This window comes from Gymnogyps californianus, chromosome 1 (genome assembly GCF_018139145.2).
Source record: "Gymnogyps californianus isolate 813 chromosome 1, ASM1813914v2, whole genome shotgun sequence".
NCBI classification, from domain to species: domain Eukaryota; kingdom Metazoa; phylum Chordata; class Aves; order Accipitriformes; family Cathartidae; genus Gymnogyps; species Gymnogyps californianus.
The window spans coordinates 157,185,031-157,210,466 of record NC_059471.1 but is presented as its reverse complement, the minus strand read 5'-3'; the positions used below and the strand labels follow the sequence as shown (position 1 = coordinate 157,210,466).

Below are 25,436 nucleotides of genomic sequence, written 5' to 3'. Positions count from 1 at the left end.
GTGATGGAATTTGAAACTTTTAAGCTGATTAACAAGTATAGGAAGTTTAGCACATTGAAAAGTCAAGCTTTTGTGGCCACTCATTAGCCTTAATAAGCTTACCTGTTCATCTGTAGTGGAACGCTACTTACCTGTTGGCACTTCCCCCCTTTTTAAGCTTTAACTCAGTTTTACTGGACATAAACCAGAACGTGGTACAGTAAGTGATGGCATGTACAAGTAAGAAAGATTCCTTATTGCAGCGCTTCTTGCACTGGACGCCTAATGCTGGCTACCTGCTGTACCAGCAGTTACACTGTCGTTCTGTCTGTATTACTGGCAGGAAATCTACTTTGGTCCACTGTAAGGCTGGGGAGGATCTTACAACTTGGTTGTATTAGTTAAAATGGGACAAATACGTAGAGATCACACTGAGATTATGTACATTTGTACTCCATTTAGGCATCTTCTGTTTATGGCTGATTTTGATTGTTGTAAATATACAAAACTCTGAAATAACAAGTGCAGGTTTACCTTTCAGTCCTGAAATAGGGTCACCACAAAACTCTCGCACCAGGAACTTGAGAAGATAAAGTCAACGTCCTACAAAGATGGTACGACAACCCATTTTTGAATGGTATGCAGTAGAGCTTGTGAAGGTTGGGGATTGCTTTCCCTTGAGAAGGGTACCCAGACAAAGCATAGGCTTCATCCTCAATTTTCACTCAGGTTTAACTTGGAAAAGAAAACTACAATCTGACAGATGACCCATTATGGAAACAAAAAAGCTCCCTAATTCCTACTGGCAAAGTACTTGGAGCTCTTGTAATAGCAGAGGGATCCAGAAATGATCGCTGAAAATGTTACTTTTACATCTATTCCAGCTATGAAGCTGTTATTTTATGTATGTTTACCTAAGTTGGAATTAGTTTTCCTACGAAGAAGGGTTTATAGTTCCTCCACATGTATGTGCATCTCTGCTCTTACACAATTTTGCAACTATTGGCTGATCTAGAAAAGCAACTGAGGGGGGATGAGATCCTCTCCTGCTCTTACGTGCCCATGTGGGTGTTCAGGCTGCAGCCTGTACTTTGAGAGCATATGATCTAGTAGTAATACTATCTCTCTTGACACATTTATCAATGACAGCAGTATAAAAAGGCCTCACGTAAATCTCAGATGTGAAGCCCAAATGAAATTCATCAATGAGAACATCTTACTAGGTCCAGTTCTGGTAGAACTACTTTTTCCTTCACTGTACGTAAAGAAAGCTGAGATTGACAACCTGCCACCTCAGCATGAGATAAAGTTTATTGAAAAGACAAGATGGGGCAGTTCAGCAGTACTTTGTTCTAACTAGAGCAGGAACAGCTGTTTTTCAGTTATCCCTTAACAGATCCAGGACTCACCAACCCTTACCCTGTTATTCACACTTTGTCAGAGTATCACCTCTGTTGTTAAGTTGTTGACTTCTGACACAAGAGATACATTTCTCCCTCTTTTCTAAAGGCTTTTCAGATCTAAAGGCTGCAGAGGGAAGTTACTACTAACTTGGCTTGGATTTCTAAATGTATCCTGCTGCTAATGGAAACTGAGCAACAGGGAGCATCTGTTTTACCCCAGCCTTTTCTAGCAGAGGGAACTGTTCTCATTAGTGCCCATCTAAGAACAGCAAAACTGGTGATACACCAGGTTTTAACAGTAGAGGTGACACCCCCAGAATCAGCGTGACTGTAGCACTGAAAGAAATAGCCTCAGTATGACTGGGAGACACTTCTTCCAGCATTGACACTATTTTGCTTCACAGAGCTGACAAAGGGGAAAAAAAAAAAAAAGGCAAGCTTATAACAGCATTTTGTGCTTATTAATAGCAAACACTTGTCACTCCAGGGTAGAGACAGCAGCTGGATCACAGCTATTTTGCACAGGATATCCTCAGCTGAGGAAGATGAAAAAGCACAAAGCATGACTCTCAAGTGTGCTCTTTATTATTTCTGTAATTGAATTAGATATGTCATCCTAAAACCAATCAAGGCATTGAGAACTTCAGCTATGTAACAGAGCAAAGGTTGCTTAAGTCTGCAAGTAATTAACAGATTAATACTGTAGCAAGCAACCCTACACTTCCAATACTCCTCTTCAGTTTGTTAGCTGCAGAAGCACTCTTAACCATACAGCAGGCCTGAGCCACGTTTGCTACTCAGGCTGGTCAAATTGATTCAGAGGGTACATATTGATGATAGAAGTTTATCACTAGAAGTGGTATTTTAGGAAAAGTATTAAATCAAAACAGCAGCAGCAGTTGATTGCTACAGAGCACAGAAGTTGCACTGCCATAGTAAGAGGACCATGCCTTAAGAAAAAATGGTGCACCTGCCCTATTCAATAACTTACTAACAAAGGACTGCTAGTAAAGCTGATATTGCTAGCTGCTGAACTACACTCTAGGGTTAGACCACTCAGCATGCTCTAATAACAAAAGGCTCTTACAGTGCATTTAAGATACTGCTACAGTGAGCGAACACCAAAACAACCCCAAACTCCCTCAAAAAACCCAAAACTAAGCTCCCATTCCTTGAAGTCTCAAACAGCATACTTCAATAAAGCCAACATCTCTGTATAAACCCTAACACAATAACCACACTGATACATGGCATTTGTATTTATTGCATGGAAACAGTATTTGGGCAATATAGAAGCAGCCTTGTAAAAGTAAATGGCAAGCAAGTCCTTCAGGTCAGTGTTTAGTGCCCTCACCTAATTAGAAAGTTTGTTTTGCTTCAGATTGCAGAACCTCAAACTTCAAAGAAGTTCTGTTAATCAAACAGAAGAGTGGTTCTTAAGTAGTCGCTGTATAGAAGTACTACTGCGATGTACTTCTTCCACAGAGGAAGGCAAAAAAACCCCTTCAGTGTAAAAACTTTCCACCAACACCGTCACAATGTTTCAAAAGTAGAGGCACTAGTGAGAAAATGTAGTGCTTCTTCTAAACACCACATAAAGCTAATATAATGAATAGCAGAGAAAGTGGTACCTCCAGTTCAACCCGTCTACATTACAATTTGGTGTCAACAGATTTAGCTTGAGTTAGATTAAGTATCTACAGTGTGTTGCCATACTAAAGAGACAAAGAACAAGAGTGAAAAAGTTTAGGAACAACAGCATTAAGGAGTAAGAGACAAGAGCTTCCACCTCTAAAAAAAAAACTGTAGAAAGCAGGACTACTCTAGCTACACAAGTCAAAGGGTTACCAAATACCACGGAGGATGGTAGAAGCTCACAGGCAGTAAGCCACTTCTAGTTGTTGTTCACATATTCAGTGAAAGGAAATTTTTTTTTTTCCTCATCTCAGCTGTAAAAGCTACCACTACCTATTTTGTACAGTAGAGTCAAATCACATATAGTCCAGTGCAAGCTGGCAGGACTTCAGTTCCAATGCCATTTTTAAATGCCCTATCTCATCTTTCTTAAGATGTCAGTAGATACATAACTTCTTGAATGCTTATTTCAACTAGCAAGTTCAGTACAGCTCTCAGATACTAGGTATATTTTGGTTAAACAGCACAGCAGGTTTGTTAACACAAAACCCAACCATAGACATATGCTACACAGTTAAGTGCGCTCTGCCAGTGCGGAAAGGCACAAGGACTGCAAACTGCCTGTTGTACAAAGGACCTGAACACTCAAGACGATCCCTTTGTTTCTTCGTGCTAGCCCACAAGATGAGCTTACTATGTATAAATTTAGAGTTAGTTGTGTTTGGGAACATTTTATTTTGTACATGACAAGATTTTACACCAAGTCAGTTAAATAATACAAATTTACATTCATGAGGAATGTTTTTAGAAAAGTGAACTTAAAAAAAATCCTCCTTTACCCTTAAACCCCACACCATCCCTCAACATTTTACAGTGGAAAAAACCAAAACAATCTAATTCACATTCCCCCTTAACCCCCCAATGCAGGACAGTACTTGAGTGCAGCTTACAGTTCATCTTTCACATCTGTGGATTCCTGTGGAGACATCAAGGAGAGAATCAGAATCTTGCTTTTTGAAAGTGGAAAAGGTTACAAGAGCTGTCCCAGAAGAACTGAACCTAAGTACTGCTGATGCTTTCCAAAGCACTAAGTAATACAACTTTTTAAGGAAGTATTGAAGTCAAACTTCTGTTCAAATGATGGCATGTTAAGCCTTTGCTATGAAGACTAAAACCAAAATTCAGTCTGCTCAAACGTTAGCGGTAGCTCTAGTATATGTACCATTTAATCTTTAATACTTTCTAAGCTATCTTTCAGGCACAGTATTGGTGCTGTTAATAGTCCTATTCTACTTGATTGCAGAGCTAGGAAGCACATCTGCTTTCCAGTCAGTAGGCAGAAATCTTAATCTTCAAGTGTGCTAATCCAACAAATAGAACATAACTTTGCTCCTTTATAATATGTTACTGTCGTGTAAACGCAATAGTAATGGCATCAAAATTAAGTAGCCATAGTACAATAAGCTTTGCTCCTCAAATTTAGTCTTAGGTTATCTGACATTTAACAGAAGGCAAGTACATCTCTATAAGCTATGTATTTGCGCTAGTCACAAGATGTCACCTTGCAGGACTCTTTCAAAAGCAACCTGAGAAAGCAGGTCCAGTTGGGACCTCGTAATAACTAAGTTAATGTTATCAAGAAACTGTGGTATTGGAAGACGTTCAGCATATCCATCAAGACATCATTACAACTGCAGACATTAGCTAAGTGAAGGCTGACTTCACACAACAGTTAAACTGTTTAGAGGTAGTGTTGTTGTCTGTAGTGTTGTTGCAAAGTCTGTACTGTAAGCATTTGAAACTATACTCTTGCCAATTTGTTGATGTTATTGCCCACAAGCTGTGGAAATCCAACAGATAACATTAAGTTCACTGTAGAGGATTTCCTGCTGTTTTCTTGCCATAGGGCACTCTGCTACAATCTCTTAAGCTTAATTTAGCTCCAACTTTGAACGTATCTAAGTGTTTTCTCCTTACAATATAGTTTGATAAGGAATGAAGTGTCATTTGTGCTGCAGGTTCTTTCCCTCCAAGAAAAGCTTGGAAAACCTCACACTAAAAACTAGCGTCTTGAACAAGTTTGTTGCCAGGAAGCACCACAGACAAAACTGCATGTAAGTATTGTTAAGAGTCAAACTTGAGACCTTACCGTCTGTGTTTCACTGTCTTCAGCATCAGCATCCACCTCCTCTTCATCTTGCTCTGCCTCCTCAGCTGCATCTTCAGGCTCTTCAGGTTCATCCTCCACCTGTAGGAAGGTCACAAGCAATTTGCTTTATTTGCTTAGGATGTTTACTAGTTGTGGACTAGCTAAATACAGGCTATGGAAGTATTTTCACTATGAGTTCCTAACACTTGCCCCAAGCTACCTGAAGGAGAAAGCAAGTTCTGTTTAGCATTGACACACTATCCTGCCTCCTCCGGCAAGATATCCAGCATAAGTTCTTGCACAGCATTATGAGAACCTGTATTATTTATACCCCCTTATGAATTTCTCCATTAATGAGGTGGACACATGTGCCTTTGGCCCAATTTACTCCCATAGAACCACCACTTAATTAAGGACAGGACAATACTTGAGAAGCATAATGAAAGAGCAGGATCCCAAGTAACTGGAAAGAAGAGTGGAAGGGAGGATATGAGCATGAAGTACAGACTCATCAGTTTCCCACCCAGGTACTTGGGCTGGGCTCCTGATGGCCCACCTAAGTGTAGGCAGCTGGATACATTTCATTTTATCCAAGTCTATCAAGTATCTGCTTTTTAAAATGTAGCAGCAATAAGTCAATTATCAGCCCCAAGTTGAAGGCAAACTAACCTTTGCATCCAGGTCAATGTTTAAACTTAAACGAAGCATCCTTTCTATTCTGTCTCCATATTCCTTAGTGTCTGGTAACATATATCCTGATCTCAAAGTTGCAGTTTCAAACAATACCACTGCAAGATCTGAAACTGTTTTGTCATCTTCATTTTCCTAATGTGGAAGAGTATTAAAAAAAACCAAAAAGAACTGTTAACTAGGTTGTATGCAGCCAAGTAGTCAATACTTCACTACTGTTATTTGTTTACCTTGACTCGTCTCAGCATGTCCTTGATCAGTGGATGCCTGGGGTTTATTTCAAATGTCTTCTTTTGGCTAGCATAGTAACTGAAAAAAATAGAAGTTACATCACTACGTTTTGAAGCACAGGACCCAGCTACATCTTTAAACCCATGAATACTGATTACAGCCACAGTAACAAGTGTATTCCTCCCCCTGCCCGACTTCAATACTAGCTTAACTCTAAAAAGTCTTCAAGTTACTAAGACAGTTAATCTTCTCTTGTCACCAAATGACAGATAGCAAATACCACTGATGAGTCTTGCTCACCAGGCAGTTTTACATACTGGGCTTTGAAATAACAATGTAAGACTATGATGGAGACCGCAACTTTGTTATAAGTGACCTTAAAAATATGAAGGATCATCTGAACCAGATGGAAGCTTGATGTGCCCACACCAAGCAAAGGAGGCCATCAACTACATTTCATGTCTGCTGCTACATAACTGAAAGCTTACTTTGTAGATATATCCTTCCCAGTTTGGTAAGCTTGAGCCTTCATGATTCTTTCCATGTTCCCAGACCATCCATACTGACTAGCCACAAGAGCACATGGAGACTGGGTTAAACGTTGAGATAGCACAGCTTTTTCAATCTGTAGAAAAAAAGCCTTAATGTTAGTTCACAGAGCTAATAGCTTATATAGGGAATAAAGTAAGTAACTCTGAAATTTCCTGTCACTTCAGTATTTTCTGAAGGCTCTAAGATGACATGCTAACTCATTATCTTCCTGAAATAAAGGTATTAAACAACACGTTTATTTATCCATAGAAAGACAGAGAAGCTACTGTTAAGTCTATGCTCAAGGAATCTGCAAGGTGGTGTAGCAAGTACAACAGCATTTACAAATAAGTATTACATATAGCATAACATTTTACCTTGTCTTTTAGAGCCTTGTCTTTCATCCAGTTTAAGAGTGGTTCAAATTCCTTTTCCAAGGCTTCCCGACTCTCCTTAGACTTTTCACTTTCTTCAAACTTAACTCCTTCTTTTGCTACATTCTGAAACCTCTTGCCATCAAACTCTGGCAGAGCCTGAATACAGTATTCATCTACAGGTTCAGTCAGATAGATCACTTCATAGCCCTTTTTCAGAAGACGTTCAACAAATGGTGAGGACTCGGCCTAAGATGACAAAACAGATCAGATGCCAGTTTAATTGCGATGGTACCAGCACCTACTGAAACCTGTACAACTATTTGACAAATGTTGGTACAAGGAAAACTGAACTGCAGTAGTAACATAAGCATGGAGTCTCCATATTTACAGCAAATACACAGTTCACAATGTTTATGGTACTACTATAACTGGGAGCCGTAGCAATTTTTCCCCTTCCCTCTTTCTTCCACACTCACATACCTCCTTTCTGCTGGCACCTGCCATGAAATAAATTTTGTCTTGCTTCTCTTTCATTCTTTCCACGTACTGGTCAAGGCTTGTGAGGTTACTTTCATGATGAGAAGACTGGAAGCGAAGAAGTTTAGCCAGTCGTGTACGATTGGAGTGATCCTCAATAACTCCAAGCTTTACATTAGTACCGAACTCTTTCCAGAACGTGTCATTGTATTTTTCTTCTGCAATTTTCTTAATCATATCAAGAGTTTTGCGAACAAGTTTCTTTCTGATCACCTAAAAAAGCAGCAATACCAAGTTATAACAGTAAGCACTTGGAAGAACCCTCAAATTCAACCCCACTGCAAAGGATGCATTCAAGGCACTTAGTGTCCCTGATCTGAAGTGAACAGAGGTAGTCTGAAAACAGCAATGCATGGGTTTCCTATACTTTAATTTCACACTCCTTATATAAAGTAAAATTAATCAAGCTATTAGTCTTCTAAAATCTTGCTACTGTCATGTGTTTAAAATGAAGGAATTTAAGATCAATTAGCTTACCTTTAACAATTTATGCTGTTGAAGTGTTTCACGAGATACATTCAAAGGAAGATCATCAGAATCCACCTAATTGAGAAAGAAACTTCTTAAGTATAGCTAACAGTATTTGAAGATTAAAAAATTCAAACGCAAGTAAGACATAATACTTACAACACCCTTAACGAAGTTAAGATATTTGGGCATCATGTCATGGAAGTCATCAGTGATGAACACTCTTCGAACATACAGCTGAATTACAAGAAGAAACAGCAGCCAGGTTATGTTTGTTGTTGTTTTTTTTTTTGTTTGTTTGGTTTTTTTTTTAGACATGAAACCATACCCACACACTTGCTTGTCCTACCTTAATGAAATCACTTTTTTTGGATCCATATTCATCAAACAGGCCACGTGGAGCAGAATTAGGAACAAACAAGATAGATTTGAAAGTTACTTCCCCTTCAGCAGTGAAGTGGATGTAAGCCATTGGGTCATCATGTTCCTGTGAAGAGAGAATTCTTTTAATTGACATGGGGAAAATATCAGCGAGTTAATACATTTCCCGTAATAAAATAATTGCACTTATGTGGCAAACTCATGTTACAATTAAACTATCTAACCATGCTTTGTTAGAATCTATTATGGAGACAGAAGTTCCAGATTTAGCCGAATTACTCACATAGAAGTAACATTCCTTGAGACCTACTAGTTTTTGTTTTGTTTTTTTTTTAAACAAGCCAACCACCAAAAAATTACCAATAGCACAGTAACCAACACAGTATCATCACAGCACAGTTAATAGACTCCCAAGTAACACCTTATGCTGTTTTTACACATAAAACCAATGTTGTTTCTCGAAAGCCATATCTTCCTCTTTCTCCCACCATGTACAACACAAGCACCACCACTCTCAGGCTAAATAAAAATTTCCCTGTCAACATTTAAACACATAAATAAGCTCCATATGATCTGGAACATATTACTTCTCAAGCCTAGGCCACTCAACACTTGGGTGGCAGTACCTTCTCTCTGGAAAAAAGATTAACTCCTGACTGAGATGCTATACCTCCTAGGCTTTCTGCAGTTCAGTCTATCTACTGACAGCAATTAATTAATTATTCAGAAATAGCACATCCTATAAGCATTCAGTTTTGTTTACACAGCAAGACACACTATAGCAAACCTCTTGCTTTGGAACAATCTTGAGGCTCAGAGCTTACCTTGGAAAAGGTTTTGTAAAAAGCTTTGTATTCATCTTCTTCAACTTCTTTAGATGGTCTCTGCCAGATTGGTTTTATGTCATTCATGAGCTCCCAATCCCAGACAGTCTTTTCAACCTAGGTACGTAAACAGCATACTATAATAAAGACGCATTCTTTACTTCAGGTTAAGTCACGTAAAGACACTCCACTGAGGCTAAGTCATAAAATAGCATGTCAAAAATACATGCTCTTTCTAATTTACAAAATACACTACACAATGGCCTGGATATTCTCATTCAAGTATACACATTAGTATAACACATGGGAACAAAACTTAAGTCTACACTACGGTGCGTCCCATGTACATTTAACACATTCACTGAGTATTTCTGTTCTACTGCTATTCTGAAAAAAGCTTTCCAGCAGAGTATACTCAATTTAAACTAGTCAACAGTGTCAGATTACTTAAGTCCACTACCATTTCAAGCAGTTCACTGAAGTATTTATAATTAGTTCTGGGACCACTGCCTCACAAGGCTATTGTCAGTCATTTGCCTGATTTCAACCAAGTCTGTTTTGTTTACAATCTTCTTTCCTGACAAGATGTCTAACTGCAGTTAAACAGGCTTGCTTTTTGAAAGCGCACACACAGTACTGAAGCGCACCTCTGGAAGACTACCTATGAAAACTGAACTATCTGACATGAGTTACAAAACCCCAAGTCTGACAAAGCTTACCTTCTTAGTTTTTGGTTTCTTTTCTTCCTCCTCCTCTTCAACTGCAGCTTCATCATCATCTGTTTCTTCTTTCTCCTTTGCTTCCTCCTCTTCAATGGGTTCTTCAACAGTCTCTGTCTAAAGAGACAATTGAAAGTGGGGACTTGGACTGCTTGGCTTCCTACCAGGTATGTTCTAGTATTCTCTCAACCAGCTTAATCTCTCAGAGCACTAGCTTAACTTGAGCTACTTGCCTATTGCAAGCATTTCTCTATAGGTAGCTATGGTTTTTTAGTTGCATTTTTCATGAATATGTGCTTTCCTTCAGTACAGTGGGAGGTCACGGTACTCAAATTTAAGTTTGTCATAGCTTTACACATGATGCTAATCAGAGACTTGGGTGGTTTTAAGTTAGTGCTACACCAAAAAAACCATCAGAACATGCCTAAAAGTTAAGATGCTGCCCTATTTTCAGAAGGACACCTAACCATGGCCCTGCCTGAGAGCTTACCAAAGTTTCCAGCTACCAAACAAAGCCAGTGGAAGAAAGATCTTTCTTAGTAATATCTTTCTCCTTTGGTCAAGTTCTTTGAGTCAGAATAAAACCAAGTTCCTTGAAAGTTTGTGATTTTAGCAACAAACCAACTTTTGGAGAGCAAGTAACTAGTAAAATACTAGCCAGAAGAGTCAGGAACAGAAGAATTTTATAAATTAGACAAGTAGAAGCTCTATAGTATGCCCTCATCCTGCCTGAAAGATCTGGCCAGGCAGTTTTCACAACAAAAGCTCATACTGCGCAATGCTCGGTTAAATATACTTACTTTGCTGCTCCACACATATATGGGGAAGTTTATGAACTGTGAGTATTTCTTTACTAGATTTTTAACAGTATCCAGCTCAAGATAATCAGATGCTTCCTCCTTCAAGACAAGGCTAAAGAAAATAAAAAAACTTCAATCAAAGTGCTGAACAAGTATTTTAAAATAGTTTTACAGGAGGAGATGCATTTCCTACTGTTGCAGCTGTAGTGATCCAAATTTATGCAAGTGAGCTTCTATTAGTTCAGCTCTAAGTATCTCTTAAAAAATACAATCCCTACTAAACTGTTCCAATGAGAAGGAAGGGGTAATTGTTTTCAACAACTGGAGCAGAACACAATATCCAGAAGTCTAAATGAAAGCCTCAAATCACAGTAATACTTATCAGGACCTTGATGCACTCTCATTGGCTTTACTTGGAACTAGAGCACTGATATTAACTTTTTCATACTAAGTGCCTTCTTCAGGAAGAAGTCCTCTAAACCCAGGCCACAAATTTATCTGCTCATGAAAGCAATGAGAATAGGACTGTCAAACTACCTCTAGTTTGAGATTTGCATCCGACCAGTCTGACTGGTATATAAACAGCAACCAGTTCCCAAGAGGAAGCTCTACAGTCCCTGTATAGGTTTCAACAGGCCTCAATTGTGTTAAGGAACTGAATGAGTGTGCAGGCAGCTGAACTGTCTGGAATTACTTGCTGACAGTTAGTTGACAAGATGCTCGTGGTTTTCCTAGTTCATCTAATGGAATGTGAAGCGAACGACATTATCACTCCACATTTATACTGGATACAGTTAACAGTTTGCATGTTTCTATTAAACTGAAAAAAGCTGTATTACAAGAATCAAACAATATATGAGTCACAATGCTAAAGTCATCCACATATTCCAATGAGCAAAGTGTACCCACACAACTTTTTTTCTTTTAAATCCAAAGAAACTTAATACTTACGTTATGGTTGTTCCACGTCCTAAAGTGTTTCCTCTTGGGTCATCAATCACAGAGAATTCATTTGAATCTGACTCCCAAATATGTTGAGTATCATTGTTGTGTTTTGATGTGACAATAACTCTGTCTGCTACTAAGAAAGCAGAATAAAAGCCAACACCAAACTGGCCAATTAACTCAGATGTTGACTGGCTATCATCCTGCATTTCAGTCATCTTGTTTAAGAATTCACTTGTACCAGACTTTGCAATGGTACCCAGGTTTTTAATTAACTCCTCTTTTGTCATGCCAATACCGGTATCTGTAACATGAAGCATGTTCTTCTCTTTATCACACTAAAAAAAAAAAGAGAAAGATGCAGTTTGACTTCACTTTGAATCTTAATACATAATAGACTGCCATGGAAAAGTGGTAGAGTAGCAGCTATTCAAATTCAAACATGCCTGGCTACAATAAATCAAATCTGCAGTAACTACAGAAACGAGGAAGACCCACCTTCAAAGTATTTCAATACTTCAGTTACTCTTTATAGAATCAGAACTATATTTTCACCATTAAAAGGTGAGTAGTCTTTGATAAAGTTAATTGCAAGTGTCCTGATGTGGTCCTAGTTTGTATTTGCATCAGTACTAAACCAAAAATTTAGATTTAATGATGCACTATCTTTTTACATTCCTCCCAACACTCCTCCGTGAGAGATGATTGTATCTAACGCTTCTTACCTTGATTTTGACCGTAAGTTCCTCATTACCAGAAAGAGCATTTTCATCAGTTAAGGATATTAACCGTATCTTATCTAAAGCATCCGAAGCATTTGAAATAAGTTCCCTCAGGAAAATCTGAAATAGAAACCAGTAGTCATGAATTCCAGAACACACACAAACAGTTCTAACATGTTGTACTGATAAAGGCACTAACCTCTTTATTTTTATATAAAGAATTGATAATAAGTTTCATCATTCTGTTCACTTCTGCTTGAAATGCAAACTTCTCAGATTTCTCTCTGATTTCTTTGATCTGCGATGCATTTAGGCCATCTAGTTGGATAGCTTCTTCCTCTCTGTTAGGACAATGAAAACCTGTCAAGTAGTCTTGTCCACAAACAGTATCACTAATTTTATCACACAATGACATGCTTAGTATATGAACTGGGGGGAGTTGGCCAGGAGGGGCAGATTGCTGCTTTGGCATCGGTCAGCGGGTGGTGAGCAATTGCATTGTGCATCACTTGTCTTTTCTTGGGTTTTATTTATTTCTTTTTTTGTTATATTCCTTTTCATTACAATTATTATTATTGCTATTATATTTGTATTATTATTGTGCCCTGGTTTCGGCTGGGACAGAGTTAACTCTTTTCTTCGTAGCTGGTATAGTGCTGTGTTTTGGATTTAGTCTGAGAATACTGTTGATAATATGCTGATGTTTTAGTTGTTGCTAAGTAGCACTTATCTTAAGTCAATGATTTTTCAGTTTCCCATGCTCTGCCAGCAAGCAGGTGTGCAAGAAGCTGGGAGGGAGCATAGTCAGGGCAGCTGACCCCAACTAGCCAAAGTGGTATTCCATAAAATTATTATTATATTTTTATTATTATCATTATTATATTTTATTTTACTTTACTTATTAAACTGCTCTTATCTCAACCCACAAGTTTTACTTTTTTTTCCAGTCCTCCCCATCACACTGGAAGGCGGGGGGGGGGAAGCAGCTGCATGGTGCTTAGCTGCTGGCTGGGGTCAAACCACAACACAACAGCAATAATAGTCTAGTTAGAACAATACTAAGACCCTTAATCACTGACACAGACCAAAAGCTACATGATCAAATGAGGTACGTGCAAGAGTAGCTATCCCCAACTGCATAACCTTAATCTAAAAGTTGAGTGAAAATCCATGCTTGCAAATAAGACTTTTTTCCTGAAAAGAAATTCAGGGAAGAATACAGGTATGTTAAAATCACTGTAATCCTCAGCACATGGTATACCTCAGAGGAGGTGAGGTGGTTCATGGGCATAGATCTATTTCATCAGTAGGCACTAAACTGACACCATTTACCACGTGCAAGAGTAAACCCCTATTAATGTATAGGTTTTTATACAACTATGGATATTAGACAAAAGCAAGTTGAGTATTTCTGACTCCAAGTTCTCAGGCTCACTTGTACTTAGAAGGAAACAGTCTTTTCCAGCAATATTTTATTTCTTCCACCTGACTAGATCTCTTTTTTGAATGGTGTTTCCCCCCCTATTTCTGAGACTTCATGCATTACTGATGCTCGAACTGGCCCTTCAAAAGCAAGAGAAAGCCTTCGTGTTTCACAAGTAACTTACCCAGAACCCCAGGTACTAACCTCTGAACAACTTCATCATCTGTTCGAGACCCTTCTCTGCTTTTACCCAAGTCATCTTCCACGGTCCCATCCACATCCAGCTCATCAGCTCTAACCGATACTGGGAAAACAAGGAATCCAACGATCTGAGCCTGATCCCCACTACACACTACCGAAGTTCTCCGCTTACCCCTCCCTACGGTTTTAGGCTCAGTTCTGTCCCTCCACGCCCCCTCCCCGAGGAAAAGTTCAGCCCAACCACAGATATCAGAAATGGGGAAAGGGGACGGACCCCCCCGCCCACCCTCCGCCCCGGCCCGTGACGGCGCATGAGTCGCGTTAGACGTACCGTCCCCCTCCCCCCGCCACCCCGCTCCCTAGAGAGCGGCGCCCGGGGAGAGCGAGGCAGCAGGCCGGGCACCACCTTCCCCCTCCCCTCAGTACGCCCGCACGGAAGAAAGCGGGGACGGGGGAGAGCGAGGGCCCCCACCGCCCAAACGCCAAGGGCCCCACCTCGCTTCTCGTCGGCCTCCGTCCCCCTCACCCTAGCAAAAAGGGGGCGAAGGGCGCAAGGGGGGGGGGGGGGGGGGGGGCGGTTGGCCAAGACCCTGCCCCTGCCCCTCTTCCTCCTCCAACCACCACCCGCCAGAAGCTTCTAGAAGCCCGCGGGCACTCACCGGCCAGGAGCAGCACGCACGCCAGTGCGAGCCCCCACACAGACTTCATGGCGACGTGGGCTGCGGTCGCAGAAGAGAACGGCTCCAGGCGCCCCTGCCCCGCGCTCCCGAGCCCGCCGCAGCCCCGACCCTGCTCCGCCGCTGAGCCCCCTGGAGCGGCCGCGGCCCTCCCCCTCCGCCTTATCAACCCGGGGCACTGGAGGGTGGGGGGAGCCGCTCCGCCGCTGGCCAATTGGAGCGTACCACGCCAAATACACAGCCAATGGGAAGCCTGGGAGGGAGGGGCCTGCAGCTATCGCCGCCAATCGTGGCTTTCCATGTGCGGGTTCCTGCGGACGGAGCGTGGCCAGCGCCGATTGGCCGGGCGGAGGGGCGCTTGGCCAATCGTTTCCGCGGAGGGGTTTAACCGGCATGGCCTCTCGTTATGTTTTAATGAATAAGCCGTTAACGTTTAATGCCGAGGCCACGTGGGCCGCAGCCGCTGCGGCCGCGTCCAGGAGCGATAAAGACAATCTCCACATGGAAGGCCAGGTCCGACCGCTTCCGGGGACACCCGGGATGTTTACCGGGGAGACGGTTGCTATGGCAACCGGCGCTTCCGGTCGCCCACAGCCCTGGATACCAAAGGAGAGCGAAAAAGTTACGGGTAGGGCGACCATAAGCAGGGCGGCCGAGCGGCGGGAGCAGCGCCAGGCTTGGGCCGCCGCAGCCGCCGGCAGAGGAGGTGTGGCGCTGCCGGGTCCCTCCCGCCAGCCCCGCCGGATGGGGATCCCTCCCCGCGCCCCCTACGGCAGGCAGGGGGTGCGAGGCCGGCGGTGGGCGCATGCGCCGTTGCGCCGCGTTGCATGCCGGGAGCTGTGGTCCGCACCGGCGGGGCACACGGCGCCCCCTGCCGCCGCGGCGCGGGAGCTGCGCGGGGCGAGGGGGGGGGGCGCCATGACAGGGACCTCCCCCTCCGCCAGGTGTTCGGGGCCGGAGGCGGCCCCTCCGTCGTCCTTCTTGCCCGGGCCGCGGCTCTCCGCTCCCCTCTAGCATGTCTAGTGCCTCACACGGCCGTGAGAGAGACTGGCTGGCTTCAGCCGAGCCTCGCCTCCCCGCGGCCTCCTCTGTGGGGACTGTCAGTGTTAATGGAGGATAAAGCAAGCCGGGTGCTTAGCAGGTCTCCGTGTTTTCCTGCTTTCCAGTGCTCATCAGGGCGACCATCTTCCAGTGAGCTTATTAGCACTCCTTAGCCTACCCTTGGGGCCGGTGTTTACCTATTAGCGGTCCTTCCTTCCCCCCGTGGGGTGGGGGCTCCAGCAGCTGCCTCAGCGGCCTCCTTGGGCCGCCGGTGTGAGGGGACCGCGCGCGCAATCTGCTCCTCCAGTGCCCCTGTCAGGGAAGGTCAGCGTGAAAAGAAATTAGTATTTGTGGAACAGTAAAAGGTAGGCCCAATGCTCAGGAGATGGGATGTTCCCAACCTTTTTCAGTGTCCCTTTCAGGGATTGCAGTTTGTGAAATGAAACACACTGCATGCAAATTCTGCAGTGCATCACTGTTAACAACTTCAGGTTTTTAAGTCGTGAAAGCTGACAAGTGATTAAATATAATATACTTATTTTGTATGTTAATAAGCTACTTGAAATATCTTAATGGCCTCCCCTCGCTTTTCTGAAAAAGTCTGCCTTGGCTTTCATGTGGCAGTCACCTGTTTTGTCTTGCACATGTTCAGCGTTAGATTGGGGGAAAAAAAATATCTGACAAGTAATGATTTAATGAACTCTGTACTGGGAGAGGAATGTATTTGAAAGCTATTGATCTGAGATGCTCAATACAGAAATTAAAAAAAACCCCTCTCTATGGCTTCACAAACACTGAAGTTAGTCTATCAGTAGCTAGAACTCTTGGCAAAAATAAGCTTATTATCTTTAGTTACACAATGGGCCAGATAGATTTTTTTATTTTTTTTGCCTCAAAACTCAGTGTTGTACCTTTTTGTCCTACTGATAATTAAAGTTTATAGAATTGGAAAGGAGCCTCTGTATTACAGTAAATAATGGTTATCTTTGGGTTCTTCTTAATGAAGCCAAGATTCGATCGTGACATTTAAAAATAATCATGAAGCTTTTCTGTATGACTTGCAGTTATTAGTCTTACTTAATTGAAAATACAATTTAGTTTTTCAGGAGTCTAAGCAGAGAAAGTTTGTCTTTTTCTAAAACTCACCTACAAGTGGTTTCAGGATTTGATTTCCTAATGATATCTGTATGATTCCCAGAGTGAGATATGTTGCTCTATGACTGTGAATAGGCATTTGAGGGACACAGGGATTCACAGAGTAAATTTATCTCCATCTTGTAGAGTTCTTGCATTAACAGGTTTTTATGGCAGTTCTGTTTTAGCTGTCATTTTGCTGGCAGTGGGAAAATGTACTGCTTTGTGACAATATTTTTGAACTTTGGTAACTGGAATAGTAGGAATGCAAACCAATTCTGTTATTGACTACGCTAAACCAACAGAGATTTTAGATTGTTTGGTGGAATCCAAATTTTACTGGTTACTTTGCTCTTATGATTATACAAAGTAGAATGTTGCTTTTGAAGGAGATATGAAACCTGATAAACCTGTGTTTTGTGCTTTGAATTTAGAGGTCAAACTAGTAAGAAGTGTAATGTAGTTAGCGGCATTGCTTGCTTTATGTAGATTATACTGTTTGCTTTCATGAAAACCCAGTTGGATTACCCAGGACAAAACTGATAGGCAAGAATGAGGCAGCTGAGTACTTATGCTCTCACAAAAAAAGTTTGATCTCTTTACAAGGAGGTTGGCAATTGAAGAAAATATCTTCTTTGAATATGAAACTTGTAAAAATACTTTATTTTAAAACTATGAACATATTGTCAAATACAGCTGTCAATGTTTTAAGCAAATCTGAGTAGAATTTCCACTGAAAATTTATTAATTTCAGCTTACTTTCTGCTTAAAAAACTTAAGGGAGTTTTTAAGATCTTAGTTGCACTGACTACTACTGCCATTCAAAAGAAGTCTGAGTATCACCTTTCAGGATTTAATACCAAAGGAAAGGTGTAACTGTTAAGAGGTAACAGTTCTTCAGCAACTTAGCTACATTAAAGGGTTCTGTAAAGCAGTTAGATATACTTTGATGATTGTGTGCATAATGATTGAAATAGTGTATTTAAGTGCTGTATTTGCTCTGTTAACTAAAAATTCAGGGGCATGTGGTGATAAGAGAAACAGAATACAGGTAGTGTCTTCTTCCATGCAAACAGCAGAGCAAGCCCTTCTCCACTCCAACGACACCAAGCTGTGTGGTGCGGTCGACAGGCTGGAGGGAAGGGACGCCATCCAGAGGGAGCTTGACAGGCTTGAGAGGTAGGCCTGTGTGAACCTCATGAAGTTCAACAAGGCCAAGTGCAAGGTCCTGCACATGGGTTGGGGCAATCCCAAGCACAAATACAGGCTGGGCGATGGGTGGATTAAGAGCAGCCCTGAGGAGAAAGACTTAGGAGTGTTGGCTAACGAGAAGCTCAACATGACCCGGCAATATGCGCTTGCAGCCCAGAAAGCCAACCATATCCTGGGCTGCATCAAAAGAAGAGTGACCAGCAGGTCGAGGGAGGTGATTCTGCCCCTCTACTCTGCTCTCATGAGACCCCATCTGAAGTACTGCGTTCAGCTCTGGGGCCCCCAACATAAGGAGGACATGGACCTGTTGAAGTGAGTCCAGAGGAGGGCCACAAAGAGGATCAGAGGGCTGGAGCACCTCTCCTATGAAGACAGGCTGAGAGAGTTGGGGTTGTTCAGCCTGGAGAAGAGAAGGCTCCAGGGAGACCTTATAGCAGCCTTCCGGTACCTAAAGGGGGCCTACAGGAAAGATGGGGAGGGACTCTTTATCAGGGAGTATAGTGATAGGACGAGGGGTAACAGTTTTAAACTGAAAGAGGGTAGATTTAGATTAGATGTAAGGAAGAAGTTCTTCACTGTGAGGGTGGTGAGACACTGGAACAGGTTGCCCAGGGAGGTTGTGGGTGCCCCATCCCTGGAAGTGTTCAAGGCCAGGTTGGATGGGGCTTTGAGCAACCTGGTCTAGTGGAAGGTGTCCCTGCCCATGGCAGGGGCGCTGGACTAGATGATCTTTAAGGTCCCTTCCAACCCAAACCATTCTATGATTCTATGATTAAACAAAGTCCTCTGAATGCAACTTTATCAGCTCATCCATGTGTCCGTGGGGAAGTCAGCTCACTGAAGCATGCCACATGATACCAACTGTAAGTTGTAACTAGCAAGAAGTATTACCTTGCCAGAAATAGCTGTAGAGATAAACTGAGAGGACTTCGTATGACCCGACTGTAGGTATTTGACTTAACCAGCTAAATTAGCCAGCTAAGCTGCCTAGGCTCCATCTGTAATAGAGAGACAGTCCTCCTTTCACTGTACTAGCTTTGGCATATGACAGACTCTTTCCTGAGCTGATTTAACTCTCTAGCCCACCAAAATATTCTGTAGTTAAATAAGCTTATACCAGGTCCAGGATGCACCAGACTAGAGCATGGTAAAGAGCAGGAGTTTATGGCTAGGAGATATCCTGGTTTTGATGGTGGTGGGCTGAGCCTGGGATGTAAATTACATTGGACAAAGCCATTGTACATAGATGCAAATGTAAGGAAGCCATAAAACTAAACAATGAGTTTGCATTGTCAGAATATTGCCTCTTTTAATACACAGTTAAATTGAAATCTGTAACTAATGCAAGTTCCATTGTTGTTCATAGGTAATAAAAATGCTGTAATTTGTGTCACTGCTAACTAGCCATTTACTGTCATACTGTTTTTGATAAAGAAGTGCAAGTGATTTTATTTGAGAATAATTAATGTAGTCTGAAGTTTGTACCACCAAATTGAGTCCCATCTTTCTTACGTGATAATGCATTGGAAATATGAAGAACTACTTATCTGCATTCTCTGTAATTTGAGCTTCATTTGTATCTTTATAAAACAATATGTTGAGGGTTAATATTCCCTTCCTCTGCAATGTCTGCTTCAGGGACTAAATACTGTATGTACAGCACAAACTGAAGACATATCCACTTATTTAAGACGCTCTACAATATTTGGAACTGAGTGTGAAAATGAAAAAAAAAATGCTGCCATTAGCTAGCTTTTCAAGCTGATGATCCAAATATTAGAAAATTTTAACAGTAACTACATACAAGGAAGGTTAAAATACTATTGTATGTAAGCAGTGACAGCTTTACTAAATGCTCATGCTGTGAATTATTCTTACCTGCTCTCTTTTTATCGAGAACTTCTATTGACCAAAATACCATGTTTTCACATCAACCTTTTTCTGGTTAGGAGAAATACATCCTGTATCCACTACCTACTTAGTCTCAGACCTATTAATCTCCACCAAAGAGGGATTTCAGCTGTACTCTAGTTTTAAGAGTTGAGAATCCTAACAAAAAGGTTAACTTTTTCATTCCTGTACTGTGAAATGCTACACAGCCAAATATTCTACAGCTTCATGTACAAACATCTTTACACCTGTTTCTTTGAATCTTTTATTCTTTGCAAAGAAACTATTATATGGTTTGTTTTATGAAAAATCAGGTTTTTTCCCCAGTTATAATTAATGTAACTTGCTAGGTAGAGGTACATTCAGTGTTTCCAGGACTCAGCAGAGTGCTGTATGAGAAAGGTAGCCAAAGTGGACTTTAAGACTTGAGGTACTTTGAATTATACATGTGTGAAAGAAAACAGTAAGCCCAGAGTGTTAGTGTCTGACTGATGCTCAGATAGAAGACAACTTCACCTTTTTTTTTGCAATAAATGTAGGCCCATCAGCTTCCCTGGTACAGCTGTTTAGTAGATTTCTATTAGCAACAGTAGTTTCACCTCCTGCTTTTGCTCCTGTTTTCCTGGGTTTCTGAAATTCAGCAGTTTGTGCAGCTGAATATCAGTGAATCTCACCAGAAAGCTGCCAAGGATCCATAGAGCTAATCCTACCATGGGGCTGTGATTCTGACTTTTCCCGCAGCGTATCAGTAGTATGGACGATGCTAGATGGCCAGGGTCTGATGTGTCATTTTTTGATGTGATGATGTTAGCAAGTGTGTAAACCCTCTTTCCAAAGAGTAATACGCATCAGAGAGTGGTATGAAACGTATTTGGTCGTGGGCCCACAGACGATGAGCTGTAGTGAGCATCTTCCTTACCCTATGAAGCTATTACTGTATGCATCCATGACCCCATGCTAGGCAACAGGAACTGTTTTGAGAGAAGCAACATCTTCCTTGAACTCTGGCAATGGATGATGACGGTGGGCTGCTGTCTAAAGAGCTGCTTGCGGGGCTGCAGCGGGGCGTAGGAGTCCTGGATCTGGTTGGGCATGAGCCTACTTTCCAGCTCCCCCTCCTCTAAACCCCTCCTGGACTTTTTGGCCTCAACTAAAATAGGCGATAGATATGAGAGATGCCTTTGAAGATAGCACGGTCAGATGCAGAGCAGAAGGAAACATTTTACGAGGTACAACAGGACTGACTACAAGATAAGAGGGACTATGAAGATATCTGCTTGCACAGAAACAGGTGCTTCCTGCTGAGATGGATTCCTTATTGCATTAATTTTTAGATTAAAGATTGGAGCAACAGGCAAGTTTATCCTGTTACTATCTGGAGATTATGGTAGTGGGAATTCACCTCTGATCACTAGCTGGGTGAAATCCTTTCAGCAGAAGCAACCCCTTTGGTGCAACTGTAACAATTGTGATACAGTGTCTGTAATGTGACATGTTATTAGGTGTCATTCATATTTATACACCACCCCACCCCACCCCCCCCCACTTTGGTAACCTCTGAGCATGACAAAGCATTCTGCAACTACCAAAAGTTGCTTATCAATGCACAGATCAGTCTTAACAATGACTCTAAATTGGAATGTTGCTTTTAATTGTTACAATAATATCAGTGCTCTCACTTTACCTATTTTACTTCCAGTTTCCTGAGAAACAACAGGGAGGAAAAATAACAAAGCGTATGAAACAGCACTGGAACAGCACTGGTACCCCCACAGACCAGATCCTGAGGAGTTCTAGTATGACACAGCATGATTCATTTTATTTAAAGACTTGAGAAACCCTTGGGTTTATTTTAATTTTTAAAAAAATTTTTTTGGTCTCAATATTAATATTGAGACAAATCCTCTTTGTTTACTTATGAAAAAGCCAATTAAGTCAGTAGATGAATAGTGAGCTAAGTAACATGAGCAGGAACGGTCTGGGCTTTTATTGATTTGTTCTCTTCTTGTCCTCTGTTCTTGCCAGGGCATCCACAGTTGGCTACTGCTGGAGACAAGATACTGGGCTGATCTGAGATGGCCGTTCTTAGGAACTACATATGTTTTATACAAGCTTTATCAGCTTGAATAATTGGAATGCCTAGGGGCCTGAATGCAGTGGGTGTAGAACACAGCCAGAACCAGATCCACAGGGAGCCTTGGGCACTATAATGTTCAGTCAAATCAATCCTTCATCATTCATCACAAGAAGTGGAACAACTGCAATGAAATATGTTGCAAGTTACCTGTATGTTTTCAACCTTCTCTTCCTTTTCCCCACCAACAAATTGAATGGAAGTTTCTCTCAGCTTGGATTAATATTTTAATCACTGAGTCACTGGGTAGAAATGCTATGAATACCAGCTGGTTTTTGAAGGAAGGCAGTAGTCTCCACCTTTTTTTGAAACTTGATCTAGGTATGCTCTGGGCTTCCTTTCTAGATCAAAATCACTCTAGCATGAAAGATGGAGGGAAGTTTATTTTGTGAAGGTCAGGAGTGAGCTGGATTTGTTACTACTTGACACAATAAGCATTTACAGTACCAGAAAAGAGACTTTCAGTGCTTGGGAAACTTCAGAATGAAAATTGAGATGCTGACAGAGCTTAGGTGGTTTTAAGGCTAGGTAACAGCTGGAGAAGCATTTTGGAGATAGCAATTTTGGACGCATATATCTGAAGAGGGAACTAGAGGTGAGTTATAACTTTCTGTGAATTTACGGTTTAGGAATTTCCAGGAGGTCCAAAGCATCTTGTAGAAACTTGGTCTGAAATGCCTAACTTTTCAGACACTACACTTGCAGGAGACATAGTACTCATACTGATACGCAAGTCCTAGGAATCTGATGAAAGATTCACTGATGTTAGGCACACTACACACATGGTCACAGATGGTGTTTAAACATCTGAAGGACTGGGGTCTAAGTTGTTCCTTCAGCAAGCACTTTTGGTATAAATGTTTCTTTCAACATTAAGACTGTTGTTTACAACACCATCAAAATCACGTTAGGAAAAACCCTTCCTCTATCTTTTGCCATTTTGTATTTGTAATAACCTTTTCCAAGAATGTTAAATACTGACTTAAACATCCGTGTCATACTTCCAGTATTTTTAATTTTTATTTCTGCTCAGCTCTAAGTTTGGAAGAAAGTGTTTGTTCTTCAGGTATTATTTGGCCTTTAGTCAGCTTTATGCCATTCCTCCTGAGACTGATGATTGCACTGCAGCTGGCACTATTAGTGAAAAGCCAGTAATCTGTAGGGTTTCCCCCGTCAAGTATTTTTGAAGTCTGCAAGGTGTCCCTTGAAGTTTAATGCTCTGTATTCTCATAATAGAGGAATTGACAGAAGGGAATGGGTTTTAAGGAGCCTAGCATAAAGGGCAAAGTCTGTTAAGGTGAAAAATTGTAACTAGAAGAATCTTTGTACAGATAAAATAACCATGTGTTGATCCTTATAAAAACCTCCCTGACTCTTCAAATAGTAAAACCTCTGTAAGTTTCAGTATCACTGGAAATCTGCACCTGCAGTAACATATTTCTGTGGCTAAGAATAAAAAACATATCACAGGGAATATCACTCTTCTCAAAATAGTTAAGCCTTATTCTGGTCTGTAATTACCAATCTCCATGGCTGAAGAAAGTCTTAGCTTGAAAGGGCTGGCCATAGCGAGTGCACAAGCAGTGGCATCGGCTACGAGCTCCCTTTGGTTTCACAGCAGCTTCTGCCTTGTGGTGCATGATTGGATTTAGGGGGTCAACTGCGGCAGAGCATGCGTTTCAATTAAAAATCAAGGAAACCATTCACATCTTTGAAGTCAAGCACATGCTCCCATGCTGTGCTGGGCTGAAGTGTTCGTATAGAGGAGAGAAAAGCTAAAATGGTCAAATACTCTAGTTGTGGAAGAGGGCACGTCTCTGTTAACTGAAGAGGAGCTTGTCAACACCTGCAGCGAAATGAGCCCAGCAAACCCATGGTGTAAAGAGTATCACTTCTGCTTCCCCCCTCCGAGGATGGCAACTGGGGACCCCTGGCAGCAGAAGCACTGTTGATAAGGAGATGTCAGACCTTTGGCTGGTGCAGGTCACCAGGGCTAAGCTGGGCTCAGGGTGTGTAGAACAGCTGTGGCAGTGTAGAGTATTTGCATAGCGACACCCAGACGTCTCGGTATAGCTTCCAGCTATTTCCTGCGAGTTTAGCCAGCTTTCTTATCGCTCAAGTGCATGTTAAAAGTTTTTGGAGTAGGGCCCGTGTCCACAAAGTTGACTGTCTAGATCTGAACGTACCCTTGGGAAACACCATTTCTGCGCACCGGCACTCACGTTTGGCTCAAGAACCGAGGCAGGAAGATACAAAAAGCTTTGAAGAGAAGGCATTAAGCTTTAAAGAACGTGGGGTGGGGTTTTTTTTTCCCCTCCCCTGCCTGAAAGCACGGGAGGAGGGAAGGACCCGAAGTGGCGGAGCTGCAGGGCTGGGGCTGGATTTGCTGGGCGAGAGCTCGCCCTGGCGGCCTGTAGGGAGCTTGTCCTTTCAAGAGGGCACCCCTGCCGGGTCTGTACGTGCCTACGGCTGGGTTACGTTTGTTGTTCCTGCCGCTTTTAAGAAATATTTTATCATCGTATTCTCCTTTTTGCATTGCCTTTATATGTTCGTCCCCGTAAAGAGACATTAAGACTGGAAAGAGCCATTTCTCAAATATTTCAACTATTCTTTGCACATACATATGTGTGTATGCGTGTATTTAAAATAAGTATTTCTCTAACTTTTTAATAGGGAAAACATTTTTTTTTTGTGGTTATACAGATTGCCACCACCTTGCAAATGTGTCATGACTTCTCTCTTCTTGTATACCAGGAAGAGGCTCGTTGCAGTACTGCCAGAGAAGGTTAACAGACAACCTTTCAGCAACATTTGTTTGTGTCAGGAGAAACAGTCCTTATTCCTCCATTCAGAGACATCATAAGTAAACTGCAGTAGCCTGTGAACTCTAGACCTGTTGACTGTACAGAAATGAGTGCCAGGATCTCAGTGAATAGCTGGAGGTATAATTTATTTGTTATCTCTGGCTTTTGTTTCTTATACGTTATGTCAAACCTAAGGTACCTGGAAAATAGATAGTAAAAGAATGTTAATTAGAAAAAAATCCTTGAGCTTTCTCAGGGTAAGGCAAAATATTTTCTTTTGTAATTAATTTTGTGAAACCTGTGTACCAATTGTATGTCCAAATACATTTAAAAAGAAGGAAGATCCTTATACTGGGACCGTGAAATGTATTTTAAGCATGAGACCACAATTTTTTCCTTACTAGACTTTGAATGATGATAGTCTACGTATGACCAGGTGGATCTGAGTCTAGCCAGGGAGTCACCTTGGCCAAGCCAGCTGTACCTAGAGCACAGGCCGTATGAGCAGTAAGGCACAGGCCTGAGCTTA

General features: G+C 41.8%; 1 protein-coding gene across 1 annotated transcript; it reads right to left on the bottom strand.

Moving 5' to 3' along the window:
* Positions 1 to 3,732: 3,732 nt before the first annotated feature.
* Positions 3,733 to 14,780, bottom strand: HSP90B1 (heat shock protein 90 beta family member 1). The gene is made up of 18 exons (XM_050915326.1): positions 14,675 to 14,780; positions 14,019 to 14,118; positions 12,591 to 12,732; positions 12,395 to 12,511; positions 11,676 to 12,007; positions 10,725 to 10,836; positions 9,925 to 10,041; positions 9,206 to 9,322; positions 8,350 to 8,487; positions 8,160 to 8,237; positions 8,010 to 8,075; positions 7,476 to 7,745; positions 6,996 to 7,241; positions 6,576 to 6,712; positions 6,087 to 6,165; positions 5,836 to 5,991; positions 5,167 to 5,265; positions 3,733 to 3,993 (listed from the first exon to the last, which is right to left on the bottom strand). Exons 1-18 carry the CDS (start codon positions 14,721 to 14,723, stop codon positions 3,964 to 3,966), a joined length of 2,385 nt encoding a protein of 794 aa, XP_050771283.1. The 5' UTR covers positions 14,724 to 14,780; the 3' UTR covers positions 3,733 to 3,963.
* Positions 14,781 to 25,436: the final 10,656 nt, after the last annotated feature.

Coding starts and splice junctions, on each gene's coding strand:
- HSP90B1 (XM_050915326.1), bottom strand. CDS start 14,723: ATGAAGTCTGTGTGGGGGCTCGCACTGGCGTGCGTGCTGCTCCTGGCC. Junction 12,733..14,018: donor GATGATGAAGTTGTTCAGAG/GTTAGTACCTGG, acceptor TTGTCCTAACAG/AGAGGAAGAAGCTATCCAAC. Junction 12,512..12,590: donor CTTTATATAAAAATAAAGAG/GTTAGTGCCTTT, acceptor TTTCTATTTCAG/ATTTTCCTGAGGGAACTTAT.